The following is a 14,122-nucleotide window of genomic DNA, read 5'->3' as shown; positions in this document are numbered from 1 at the left end:
CACCCTGTGGCCTTTCGGAGAAAGGGAAAGACCTGCAGCAGGAAGGGAAGTATTGAGAGCCCTTCCAGCTGACGGACAGTGTGGCCGTTTCTTTCTCAACGGCAGGTGAGGCTATAAAGGGGCCATGATGAAAAAATACAAGCTGGTTTCATTCGAAACATGTCTATGCCAAAATTTTAAACCTCCCTCTCAATCATATGTTTTGTTACATCAGCAATGACGTATGTAGGGAAAGTGCCTATTTTGTGACATCCTCAAGGATGTATTTAGGGAAAGTGCCTAAACCAAAAGTTAGTAAATTGACTAAGGCTGCTAGAAATGACAAAACATCTTTGTTGCTTGTTTTTTTACCACGTGCCTTCGTGGATTGTACGATAACACTGCTTGATGACCGCTGTATGCCCTTGTTTCTAACCTGACTTGTACCTGACTTTTTTTTGTTACCGTTCACAGTAATCAACCGTAAGAAATTGGGTATGCTCGACAAATAGATTCACAAAAGTGGCGACCCTTTAAGCTATGGGACATTAGATAGACTACCAGTTGGTATATACGTCACTACACAATGACAAACACTGGACAAATTGCTGCCACAATGTAAGATTACGTATCATATCAAGAAAACTCTGTTTCACAGAAGAATCGCATTCTCGGTAGACCACCCAAGGGCTTCATCTAAACATGTCCACTTAGATGGCTAAGCACACCATACTACAGCAAGATGACAACCCCAGCATCTCCAGGTGGGAAATGAAAGGCACTGAACAAGGATGACTAACAACAGGAAACAACAGAGCAGTTTGCAACAAACCAGCAACCAGCTCAAGCACCAATGAAGACTGCAACAATGGCATAAGCAGCATTTAACGTTGAAACCAAATGTTGCTGGAACCGTCACTCGTAACCCAGCAACTACGTTTCTAGCACGGCCTCCTTTTTGGGTTGAACGACTGACAGTCACTGTTAGCAAAAGGTATGGCTAAGCTGAGACACTTGGTAGAACTCGAGGGGACTAGGGGAACGAGACGATTTGACTGCTTGGGTGTGCATAATGAACTCGAAGGTCATGGCACGTCAGAGTGCAGACGGTAAGCCTCTTCAGCCCTGCCTTCTCGTCCCAGTAGCTCAGGAGCTCGCTGACAGTGATGCCTGCAAATACGAAGAATTACATACCAGGCCGCTTCAGTTTTGCGAAGTCACAAAGCTTATTCTACAAGCGGCTGTGTGAGCCAAGGGTGCATCCACGACGCCTCCAATTCAAAACTGTAACAAGCAGCTCGACGCCGGATTTGCGTTGCGTGCTTCAGTCTCTCGGAGCTTAACTTTCAACTGATCCATCGCGACACCCATTGGGATTGCCCGGTTACGGAGAGAACGGTAGCTTTTTCGCGCTGCTAGCTCAGAAGTGACGGTGGAGGGATCGTCAGTAACAGGTCACAATAGATAGGATCTTGTTTCGATCTTGCCAGCAGCTCGCTGCTGGCAGTTCCGTTTGCGCGGTCGGGTTGACAAGTGCGTATTTCGCAATCCAGGCGTTAAAAATGAACCGTGTTCGACTTTTCCTAAATAAGACTTATTGTTAGGCAAGAGGTAAGAACGCTTGCGATAAAAACAACGCATGCGAGTCACGGCGATTTGGATGCTTATTACAGGGTGTCAGCCTCGCTCTACTAGCGTGAACACCAACGTGCAAAATAAAAAAGGCGAAACTAGTAAATTCTTTGGGCTCACCGACACCTGGGCCAAACCATCGCCTCCTGGAGGCGATGGACAAACACTTACAAACTGCGTTGACCAGTGCATCATACGCCTGTCACTTTTGCGTTACCGGATAAGCAGAACGTTCGCATTGTACACCGCCGCGAGCGAAAACGTCTATACGGTACGCGTGCAGAACGCTATCAAACCGCTCTCCGCTATCTTCGTTGTTTTGTCGTTGTGTGAGTCAATGAAACATAGCTAAGTGAAACACCCATGGCAGGCGGCGGCCAGCTAAGAGCCGCCGTGATTCTCACAGTGTGCACGCTTCTCCACTGTTAAGCTGCGCGAGAACACGAATTTTGTTCCCCTGGGTACTTGACCCGCGATTGGGAGCTAGTTGTCACTCTATAATAGCACGTAACTCTACGAGATGTCAAACACTGTCAAAATCATGGAGGAAAAAAAAGCTGGTCAAAATGATCCGGCCGGATCAAAACAAAACAAACGACTCGACGCCGCCATTATTGATGCCATCTTGATACGTCTTTTCTAATTATTTTCATTAAAAATACTGAACAAAAGCTAGCTCGTTATAATATCATTAGCTCTCTTTTTAGAACACGTTTCTACAGAAAAATGACTGATACTGAAGCACGACGACTGCAGTTCCAGGTAAGACAAATACCATTTATTCTTCAACTTACTAGTGTCATTGCAATGGCTTACGCTTCGAAACCGGTTATTATTCTGTAGATGCTCGTTCTAATTAGAGAGCATATTGTTAGACAGCATATTGCCAGCATTACCTAATGCACTTTTCTTAGTTTGCAGAGTTTTTTTTTTTCTATTTCCGAAACCGTATCACGATGGCATCAACAATGGCGGCGCCCAGCTGTTTATTTACCACATGGATTGACCATTGACCATGGAGGAAAGCTTCCATGGACAATGTTCTTTACGGTTTTTTTGGAAACTCGTGCAGTTTTATACTAATGTAGAGGAACACCTGGCTCCCGATGTTGTTTTTGCGTGCGACGTTTGAGGGCCAAGTATACAGGAAAAAAGATAGTCGCTTGCTCGCGCAGCTTAGCAGTGGAGAAGCGTGCCCTTTGTTGTGAGAGTAACGGCGTTTCATACTCGGCCCCACTGCGACGTGTGGTTCATTCCATGCTTCGTTGACCCAGTAGGAACGGCAGAGCTACGAAGATAACGAAGAGCGTTTTGATCGAGTTTGTTTGCGAACGCGTTGAGTTGTTTTCACTCCCGGCGGTGTATGTGCCGATCGTTCGGGTCATTCGGTAAAAGGCGTATGATGCACTGGTCAGCGCAATTTGTGACTCGTTTGCACAGGTTTCGGTAAGCTCAGAGAATCTATTAGTTTTTGGTCCTTCATTTTCCACGTCGGTAGTCACGCTGGTACAGCAAGGCTGACACCCGCTAATAATAGTCCACATCGCCGTGACTCAGTTGCGTTGTTTTTTGCCGCAAGCGTGTTTACCTCGCGCCTAACAACGAGTCTTACGTGGAAAAGTTCCAACATGGTTCATTTTAAGGTCCGGATTGCGACATACGCACTTCTCAACCCTACCGAGCAGACGAAGCTTCCTGCAGTGAGCTGCTGGTGCGAGTGAAACAAGAGTAATGGCCTGCCGAGTCCTATATTACTGGCGACCTCTCCGGTGCCATTTCCAAGATAGCAGCACGAAAAAGCACCGTGCTGTCCATAACCATTTGTTCTCTCATCAAATGTCATTATTCAGTTGACAGTCAAGCCCCAAAAGACCAAAGCACACAAAATGTGAATCCAGTATCGAGCAGCGTGTTGCAATTTAGAATTGGAGCCGTCGTGAAAGCACCCTCCGCATGCACAACGGCTTGTAGAATAAGCTTTGCGACTTCGCATTTATGCAACGGTGTGGTTTTTCATGTTTTATATTTGCAGGCATCAATCTCCTCAGCAAGACCCTGAGCTGCTAGGACGAAACCGTGGTGCTGAGAAGGGCCACCGCCTCCATTCTGAAAAGGCCATCATGTTCAAGTCCATTATGCACGGCCTTGCATTCAAATCGTCTCCACCCCGTGGTCACCTCTAGTTCAACAAAGTGCCTGAGACTTGCTGTGCCATCCATCTGCTAACAATGAATGTGGCAGCTTTTAATCCAGGAAGAAAGCCGTGCTTGAAATGTAGTTTTATATCACAAATGATGGTTTGGTAACATTTGGTACAGCGTCAAGTGCTGCTTGTGTGATTGCTGCCACCTTCATCAGTGCTTGAGCTGGTCAGTCATTTGTTACAACCTGCTGTATTGTTTCCCTTTGTTCATCATTGTTATGCAATGCCCTTCATTTTCTGCCTGATGCGGCTGTGGTTGGCGTCTTGCTAAAGTCTGGTCCTACTTCCATCTAACATTTGTTCGTAAAAAACACTCATTGTTCACACTTAAAACATGCACATGTCCGCAAGCAATTAGACTACAGGGCATGCAACTATTCATCTCGTAACAATATTTTTTTGACGCAGCTTATGCTCTTATGTACAGATAACTAGGCAACAGCCGACAACTGAGGTTCATCAAAGCCTCATCAAAGAGGTTAAAGCCGGTAAGGGCTCTTTAAGGGAAGAAGACGCCAACCGGGAGAGGTTGCGACGCGTAGACGTGCCATACGTACATCAACTCACGCACCGCCTCAAAAAGTGGAGAAAAAATGCGGTGTGGAAGTGCTGGCCACTGCGCCTGGCAAGCTGTTGAGGATGTGCCCCGCCGTAAACGAGAAACCACGCCAAGCTTGCACCAAAAAACATGGCACCAGTTTTGTCACATGCAAAGAAGGTGTCATCTACCGCATTCCGCTGTCCTGTGGCAAATGCTACGTGGGACAGATGGGGCGGTGTTTAAACGACAGGCTGAGGGAGCACCGTGCAGCAGTTTCGTCGCTTGTGGCGGGAGGCCATCTGGACGATCATTGCAGGCCGTGCCCTGGTTGTACGCCGGCGTTCGATAAAACACGTGTGTTAGGATCTGGACGTGACCAAACTAGTCGCGAGATTAACGAGGCATTTCATATCTACAGGGAAGGAGTTAATTTTGTGAGGACACCTTCAATCGCTCTTACAGATAAGGAGATAAGCTGCCTACGAGGGCGCATGTGTGACACATAAGCTGGCGTGTGTGGGGATGTGTAGGGGTAGGTCGTGGTGATATGTTATCTTTCTTTGTTTCTCTGACGCTAAGTAAAATTTCAGTTGTAGTCTAGCGAGTGTCCTGTGTACTTCTTCGTCCGTGTCTAGTTTTCGCTAGTAAAATGCAGGCTGTTATAATGGTGCACAGACGCTTCTTCTCTTGTTTTTCCCCATTTTCCTCATCTTGCTGTTGAAGCATTTATTACCTCTTGTAAGATGCAACTCTGAAGGGTAGTCGGCAGAGAGCCGTGACTCTTTTAACCTAATCCTGCTGCCTGCATTGCTGTTGAGAAGCAGTGCCGTTGGTTTTAAGTCTTTACCACTGTCTCTTGTTTTGTTTAATAGGGTTTGTGTGCGTGGTGGTCGGGCATGCGGTCTGTGGCAGGAACAGCCATGATGAGGGGATTGCTTTTAAATAGGGCTGGTCATAATGGGTGTCTGTTTGGAGGGTGATTATTGCAGCACCAGCAATGCTGGCTGAAAATGGGGATTGGGTAGGCGTGAGCTGGCACCGTTCAAGGCAAAGCGTGGCGTTATTTTATTCCGAGACAGGTACAAGAGAGGCACTTACTGTGCAGTGCAGAACATTCATGGAATGTATTGGTGTGCCGCGTGCCAGTTTTAAACCGACCTAAACGATACCACGCCAGCCATTTATGAAGGCCATTCATAGAACTGAGCCAACAGAACTGCAGCCAAGAAACATCATTGTTCTTTCAAAAGCTTTGGCACTGCTGGGGCTCAAAGCCAAGCTGTGCTTGTCAAAACCTCCATTTTTATACCAAAGTTACTGAAGCTAAACAGCAGAGTGCTTTTAGCAGTCACTCACAATAATGGTAGGCGTACTTGAAGCGAACAGGCTGCTGGGTGTGAGCGGGAAGTGGCAGGCTTGCACCCACCGGGGAGCAGAATCTTGCAGAAGCGTGCGCATAAGATCTTGTTTGTGCGAAAGCCCCGTATGTACCATTCCTGGGCAAGCTGTGGTACTGGAGCTTCTGAAGCCTCTTGAGCAACAAAACTGCGGAGGCATCAAGGAAGCGGTGGGCTTATCCGCATTGCTAGTCGATGCGCAGGCACCTTAGACCTGTGCAGAGCAGCTTGCCTTGTGCTAACAGATACTTGACGTGCTCTTTCACACTTGTTCTTTCCCCTTTTGCCTCACTGCTACTGGTGCATTGCTTCCGTGTTTGCTGCAAAAAGGGCTGTTTTCTCCCCCCCTCTCTTCCCGTTGCAGGCCCTTCCTCCGTGGGTGACCAGAGGCAGCTGCAGTGTCAGCAGTGCAGCTACGTAGCACCATGGCCGAGCCATCTGAAGATGCACAAGCGCACGCACACGGGCGAGCGCCCCTACCAGTGCAGCCACTGCAACAAGGCCTTTGTGGAGAAGGGCCACCTGGTCCGCCACCTGCGCATCCACACGGGCGAGCGCCCGCACCAGTGCAGCCACTGCGACAAGGCCTTTGTGCAGAAGCCCCACCTCGTCAACCACCTGCGCATCCACACGGGCCAGCGGCCGCACCAGTGCAGCCACTGCGAAAAGGCCTTTGTGGAGAAGTGGAACCTGGTCAGCCACTTGCGCGTCCACACGGGCGAGAGACCCTACGAGTGCCACCTGTGCCCCATGGCCTTTGCTCAGAACACCACACTGGTCAACCATGTTCGCAGCCACACGGGCGAGAGGCTCTTCCACTGCCGCTTCTGCCCCAAGGCCTTTGCACGCCGCGTCCGACAAAAGAAGCACGAGGAGAAGGTGCACAGCCCCCACCAGTAGTGCAGCTGGAGAGCAGGAGAAGATGGGGCGGGCGATATTGTAACGCCCGCCCAATATGGCTTCCGCAAAAATAGATCGACAGAATTGGCATTACTGGAAGAGAAAGAATTCATACTGCTGAATTTCGAAGCCAAAAACATGGTGCTCGGCATCTTTCTTGATTTCACAAAAGCATTCGACTTAATTAATCATGAGATACTTCTACTGAAATTACAGCATTATGGAATAAGAGGAACTGCCCTGTCACTAATATCATTATACCTGCAACATCGGTCACAGTACGTAGAAATCAGTGGACGGTCATCCGCGGTTAAACGAATAACCGCAGGTGTCCCCCAAGGGAGTATTTTGGGCCTTTTTCTGGTTGTTTCATACATCAATGAAATCGTACATATTGATGACACTGCAACGTCCATCATATGTGCAGATGACACCAGTTTTTTTTTCGGGTCGCTCAGGAGCAGACCTATCTATCCGAGCTAATCAAACTCTTGGGCTAAATAATGACTGGGCTAAAAACAATGATTTGAAATTAAACATAAAAAAAACCAAAGCCGTTATGCTCCACCCGCGTAACAAATCGTTTGAACTACCAGCCCAGTCATACTAAATGACATCGAAATAGAAGTTGTGAAGTCGTTCAAAACTTTAGGTGTGTATTTTTCCGAAAATAAGACGTGGGACAGCCACATGGAATATTTGCGGAAGAAATTATCTAGTACAATTGGCTTCCTCCGCCGTCACTGTTGCAATTTCCCAATTCCGATCAATGTTATGCTTTATAACTCTTTATTTTCGTCTCAATTAAATTATGTGTCACTAATCTGGAGAACAACTACCATGGAAAACATTCAATGGCTACTTGTACTTCAGAAACGTAGTGTACGAATGATATGCCGAGCGCCTTATCTAAGTCACACAAGTAATATGTTTAAAAAATACAATATAATTCGCGTTGATCAACTATATAATTTCAGAATTTGCCATTACTACAAGCTGGATGTAAGCAAAAACCACAAGGCTTTGGCTACTTTATCTCATCTAGAAAAATATATTCCGCCGTATCCCACTCGCCATACTGAAGAATGAATAATCCTGTAATGCCGAACAAATTATGGTGACCAAATGGTAAAATTCAACTTCCAACAATATTAAATGAATTGGTTCTGCATCATAATATAGATATATTATCCATATCTCTTAATTAAGGACCTGCGCGCAATGTTCATGCAAACTTGAAGGTTTCGTATACTCGTGCCTTGTCATTCTTTTCTTTGTGCGTGTTTTTATGCTTACTTGCTGGTACTTTTATGTTGTTTTTAGTCCGATTGCATCTTATTTATACTGCTCATTTCTACACTGCAGTTTCACCCCGACGTGTTTATGCAGTGTATGTACGTATGTCTACTAGTGTTGTTTGTGGTCGAGACGGACCATGCAGTTATCCTTGTTTTTGCAACACAGTGTAGTGTTGTTATTTTGACCGTGCTGTTTGCCATGCATTGGGGCGCAGGCCCTGTCAAGTCTTTGTTGGCTTTTTCCCTGTGCTCCAAACATCGTTGAGATGTTGAATAAATTGAATTGAATTGAAGCCCAGCTGTGTGTGCGCAAACACTGCAACGCTGTCGGAAGATAGCGAGCTCTTTTTGTGGGTCGTTAAGAAAGCACTGTTAAAGGCCAACTGCACTCAAATTTCACCCTGGCTAAATGCCTTCGAAATGTGTAGTAGGTACCATGAGAACTACTGCGACGCGACCGGTAGCTTTGTGCAATGCGTGGTTATTCTGTTTCAGGCACTCAAAATAACACCCTTGAATACGACAAAGCACCTGCCAGCGTGTCGCGCAAACAGCCATTTAGCGGAAGTGACATGCCAGCCGTCCAGGTCGATCGGCCTGCCTCGCAGTGGGAGAATCCAGGAAACTCATATTTCGCGCTGGTACGCCTGGCTTTCATGGCTCCGAAGACGCTTCGTTAACCGTACGGTTATCTCCTGTTCGAGTGTCATCGCGACATCATGCCTACGGGGTGTGCTGCTGTCGGAGCGCACGAATAGTGTCGTGCTTGCGGGACAAGCGCTCGCTTTTCCACGCGCCTCCCACACCCCCACACGCGCGCTCACACTCTCCCCCTGGCTGGCCGAGCCGGTCAGTCCGCCGGTAGCAGGGAAACGGGTCATGTGGACGCTCACAGGGTCAAAGAAAGTGGGTATCCCATTTGTTGCAGTGCGGTCAGTGTGGTCTAGGAAATTTGTGCGGGCGTGCATGCATGTGTGAGCGTGGTTCTTGGGGAAGAAGTGCGTTTTTAGGAGGCGCCACATGTTGGCTACACCGTGCCCCAATGATGGGTGCGGTGGAGGATAGCGGCAGCGGAGAAGTTGGTAGGTATGGGCGACGTTGCAATATGTCAGAGGTTGATACTGAGAAGCTCTTGCACACCACGGTTGTGCAGAAAGCAAGGGCCTGTATGGGTGGTCAATGCTCAGGCCTAGAGCCACTGGGTCAGGTTTCATTTAGTGGCTCTACTAGAGCCTGATGGTGGGCTGCCTCATTACCGCCTATACCAGTGCGGGCCAAGGTCCACAGCAGTGGTACGGATTGGGTTGGGGCTTCTTCTATAAGATTTATATGTGGGAGCCAGCGTTTGCTGCCGGACGACCAGCACATGAGCATTCCTGTCCATTTTTGTGGACGTGAGGTGATAAAAAATGATGCTACCTTGGAAACAAGTGCCGAACGATCGTCTGCTGTTAGTTTGCCAGAAGCCCACGCCCAAAGCACAGAGCGGAAGAAGAAAGCCGCGATTTGCTGCAGTCTCAACATTACCTTGGTCACTTCTGGCGGCAACAAATGCCACCCACCCAAACTCCAGCTCAGGTAGATAGCCGTTGGTTGGTTGGTTGGTTGGATCCGGAACGAGAATGGCGCGTACCCACTCTGGGGGATTGGCCAAGTCTTATTGTGATTTCACTGCTAAAGAAGCTTAGTAATTAGTTTCAAACGAAGGGAAAATAGGGTACAGTGATGCTAACAATTTTGGAACCAAAAGAAATTCAATACTACTGTACCAACAGGTATTTCAATAAACGATTAAAAATGGGTTGAAGCTATTGATTAACAAGGCAAGCGACCTGTTTCGGCAATAAATGAGTGAAGAGTTGGCTGAAAAGGCGTTTTGTTCGCCACTTCTTCACTGCATGGAGGTTGGCCTTTATGCAGCACACCGAATAGAGGGAGCCCACCCTATCGTAGAGCGGGTGAAAATTTCCAAGAGAAGTATTTCTTGTTCATCGTCCTCGTCGTCATCCTATTGTGGCCTCTCCATCTGGGTGACGATTTCTCCTCACTAGCATGGCAAGTGTCATTGTGCGTGGGACCTGTGACAGAGTGTGGCATCCTGCGTCAGTCACCAACGTCTCGTGACTAGTGCCTACTGGAACGCATGCTGAACCTTTTGCAGACCGACACAAGCAAGTAGACACGCCCTTGTTTGAGTCTTGATGCTTCACCATTCATACGCATGCGAACATGCACACTGTGTGTATGCCTCATCTAATTTCCCACTGCGATGGTGCCTTCTGTCGATAAACAGCAGTTGACTTCCAGGGTTGTCTCAGGTTCTCCTTGTTACCAGGCATTTGAATGTCAGGCGTGCATGCTTAGGCAGGAACAATAAGCTGATGTGAACTTGCTTAGAAAAGGCTGGTCGGTTTAAGTGCCCAGTTGTTGGGGGATGCCTCATTTGAAATCATCAATGTGGAGACTGGACCATGTTGGGCTGTGGGACATGTGGTGGCACATCACGATTTAACAAGTGCACTTACTTGCACACTTTGTGCATTAATGTGTGCTCCCTTATGTGTTGACTCTCCTGTTGTTTAAAACTGCACATTTCAAAGCTGGAAAACGAAAAATTTCCAGTTGTCATCACGGAATAGCTGTTTGCTTTGCTGTGACCCTAATTTCTCAGAAAAGTTCTAAAAAAAAGCTTTTGTGTTTTTGGCACTTCTCACGAAAGCAGTGGTAGTCAGGTACAGTAGCATTGGATAGCCACGGGTCATTCGGCGTGGTTTTAATTCTGTGGATATCGAGCACTTAACACAAAAGAAGTTGCTTTTGCAGATGGTATGGCAACATTTAGTTGAAAAGTGACTGCTTTGGACTTGCCAAAATTTTCACAGGTGAAAGCTGTAAACCGTTGGTGACGAAGGGATGTGGTGGCCATGTAATTCTGTAACTGTATTTTCGAAACTCGAAGTTCTGTAGTGTTGTGTCGTGGGCGACGGCGAGCAGCCTCGGCGGCGACGGGAGCGAAGGCTCAGCGCGCCGGGCCCACGCACAAGCCCAAGAAGAAAGAGTGCGGCCTGCTCGCACCAAGACCAGTACCCAAAGAGAACGTTTATTGTTCAACAAGACGACACCGAGACGCATACGCACGTGACCCGTCACGTGCGTCCACAGCAACGACATCTAGTTACAATTTATACAACCAAGCGTACACAGTCACGGCCTCCGCGATCGGCTGCCGGCGGCGCGCCGTTGCTCCGGCCGTCCCAATCGCCCGGAGAGAGCGTAAGTTGAAAAGGGGGCGTGGCCGCGTGTTTCGCCCGCACCGCGGCGCGCGGAGCCGATGGTTGAAATGAAAGCCGTGTGTGCTGCAGCGCTCCTCGAAATGGCGTTTCGTCAACTTTCGCTCTTCGTATCGCAGTAAAAAGAAAGCATACCTGATGTCATGGATGCAAAGCGACTCATAGAACCTGATAATGCCTTCGTTTTAGCTAGGATTGCAGCTATACGACTTATTTAATATGTGCCGCATGACGCCCTCGACACACGGAAAATATTCGCTGCTACCAATGGAAAATTTCTGGCGCGTAAATAACGTTCAGTTCACTTTATAAACTTACTAATCGCTTTATAACGTATAACGTATTTTATACAATCTGCATGGCCAATGCAGTTCAGTAGAGCGAAAGGCGCGATCGCGTCAAACCCACGATGGATGGCTGTGCTCTTATGTAGCCTTCGAATTATTGCCTGCTGGGTGGAAGCACCCGCCCTATTTTTAGGATTAACACGTTTAAGGAGTATTACGCTGAGCGATAGCATCAAGGAATGCGGCAATCTGTTTTACACATGCGCGTTAAGGAAGTTATGGTTTCAATTTCAGTCGCAACAAATAAAAAAAAACCTTGAAGGCAGATGCACCCCGATATCATTGCATTCTTAACGTATTTCGGTGACCACAGGCACGCCCAATTTTGCCTCTTTTGGATTGAATATCCAAGACATTTAAATTTCTAATTACATGATTTCGAAGCACATCTAAAAGTTAGAAACCAAATGTCTACTGAACGCTCGTCCAAGAGCTGTCTAGTTTTTGTTGAACGTCTATTTACGAAATACACTGCCCTTATGTTCACAAATGTACGCTTTCAAGGCATCTGCATGCCTTGACAAACAGAACAGAAGCACTTTGTGATGCAGGGGCTTGGAAACCAGTATTTTTCCGGAATGCACCCTAGTCCGTGACAGTTGCACCAACATTGGCAAGCAGTGGTCTCACAAACTTAGCCATATGGACTGAGTGGTTGTAGCGTATGTTTATCATTCCTTGCTGGGCACGTGAACAGAGGGCAACATTTTATATGAGGCAAAATCTGTGCTTTGTACGCACAAGCAGCACGCGCTTTATCAGCATTTAGGATATATAATAGCTGCAGCTGCTTTCAAAAAGGCCCGTTCTTCCTCTACGTCAATACCCTAGACTTGTCCGTATAAAAAAAAAAAAAAAAAGCTGGCGACAACAGTGTTTGAAAAATCTTTTGAGTTTGACAGCACAACCTACATAAAACTCCTAATAAGATTTTCTGCGTTGGGGGGGGGGGGGGGGGGGCAATTCAGAATGCCTGAGCTGCTTTCTTTGGATAGTGAAGGTGTGCGTTTTATTTAGAGAAAACTGCATAAAGAATTATGAATTATACCATCGTAAACGGCGGCTAATTGTCTTAGCTGAGTTGCATGCCGCAAAAAACGAATATAAATTAAAATCTTGTAGTAAATTAAAAAAAAAGCATGTTCGCAAGAATATAATTACTAGGCTGCATAACAGGTGTTCCCTGAACGAGGTAGCAAACAAAAATATACAAATTTTCAATTTCTAACAATAACTGCCAGAAATCAAACACGGCGCCCATATACAAATGCAATCACTGTTCTCGATTGTTATCCATAACCCACCCTATTCGGAAATAGAAATATAACGGCTGTTCCAACAAGGAAGCACCCGATAATTCTGTCGCCAAAAAGTTTTTGCACCCAAATTTCCGCGCGCCTCAATGTCCGCACCGAAACGTCCTGCACCGAAATGTCCTGCACCGATCAAACGCAACAATCACAACGCGATTAACTTTTCGCCGTACAGTGACATATCTTGGTTTCAGTGCTATACCTTGAAGCTTCTGAGACAAGCGGACATCATGACCTGGTCGTATGGTTGATCAGCTCAAAAAAATAAAAATAAAAATAAAGCTGCAACACAGTTACGCGAATTCCGGCAACGAAGACACGCAGCAACTGAGGCCCCGCAAAGCCGCCGAGAGGAGCCGGTGCGAGCTGCCGAACCATCGGCTAACACCGCCACCTCACGGCGCGTTGCGGAGTTAGCCAAATTACAGGTTTTTGCTGGGGGATGCGCCGAATGGGATGGCCGGAGCAACGGCGCGCCGCCGGCAGCCGATCGCGGAGGCCGTGACACAGTGAGCGGGCGCTCCACTAGAGGGCGCCACTACACCACATCGGCCGCACTCTTTCTTCTTGGGCTTGTGCGTGGGCCCGGCGCGCTGAGCCTTCGCCAGTCCGCGGCATCTTAGCCTTCAACCCAGCGTCCCGCCTAATTGTGGTCGTAGCGCCAAATCCTCCCCTGGCGAGCCTGGGCGGGCAAAAGTGAGTTGTAATTGCCATAGCAACGTCACCGCCATCTTGAGCTTGGAGGCGTACTAATTGTCATGGCAACACAGCGAGGAGGCGCAAAATGGGGGGGAGGGGGGGGCTGATGCTTTCCTCTCCCCGCTTCTTCCCGCCGCTCCGCTGCCGGGCCCGCTAGCCCTGCGCCGCCCGCTAGGCCTCGCCGAGACCGGCGCACCTCCATGCAGGCGTACGTACGCAGCTGGGACAGTAAGACAGCAGCAGAAATCGCACTTCAACACTTTATTCATGTTACGAAAATACGACCGAGCACAAACGCAGCGTGCCGTGATAAGCACTGATGTTCGACACGGCATAGCACAAGTTGACATCGAACACGGTACACGTAGTTGTACAGCTCACGGCACCGCGCTATCGTTCAGATTAAATTCACGCTTTACGAACGAGTGTCTCACCTTTTGCTAACACGAAGCAAAATCACTTCTTGCTGCGCTTCCTCCCTGTGCATGGGGCATATAACCGCTCTTCTGTGGTCTTCAGAACG

General features: G+C 47.9%; 1 protein-coding gene across 1 annotated transcript in view; it reads left to right on the top strand.

The window, feature by feature from the left end:
• The window catches only part of LOC144179892 (uncharacterized), a 69,469-nt gene extending 61,226 nt beyond the window's left edge, over nucleotides 1-8,243 (top strand). Inside the window, exon 6 of the mRNA XM_077708317.1 lies at nucleotides 5,945-8,243. Within this exon, the coding sequence (XP_077564443.1) occupies nucleotides 5,945-6,652 (708 nt within the window). The 3' untranslated portion in view covers nucleotides 6,653-8,243. The remainder of the gene's footprint in view (nucleotides 1-5,944) is intronic.
• Nucleotides 8,244-14,122: the final 5,879 nt, after the last annotated feature.

This window comes from Haemaphysalis longicornis, unplaced genomic scaffold (assembly GCF_048455015.1).
Source record: "Haemaphysalis longicornis isolate Haplotype H1 unplaced genomic scaffold, Haemaphysalis longicornis Haplotype H1 scaffold_4, whole genome shotgun sequence".
NCBI classification, from domain to species: domain Eukaryota; kingdom Metazoa; phylum Arthropoda; class Arachnida; order Ixodida; family Ixodidae; genus Haemaphysalis; species Haemaphysalis longicornis.
Note: the sequence above shows the minus strand (reverse complement) of the source record. Positions and strands in the feature narration are given on the sequence as shown.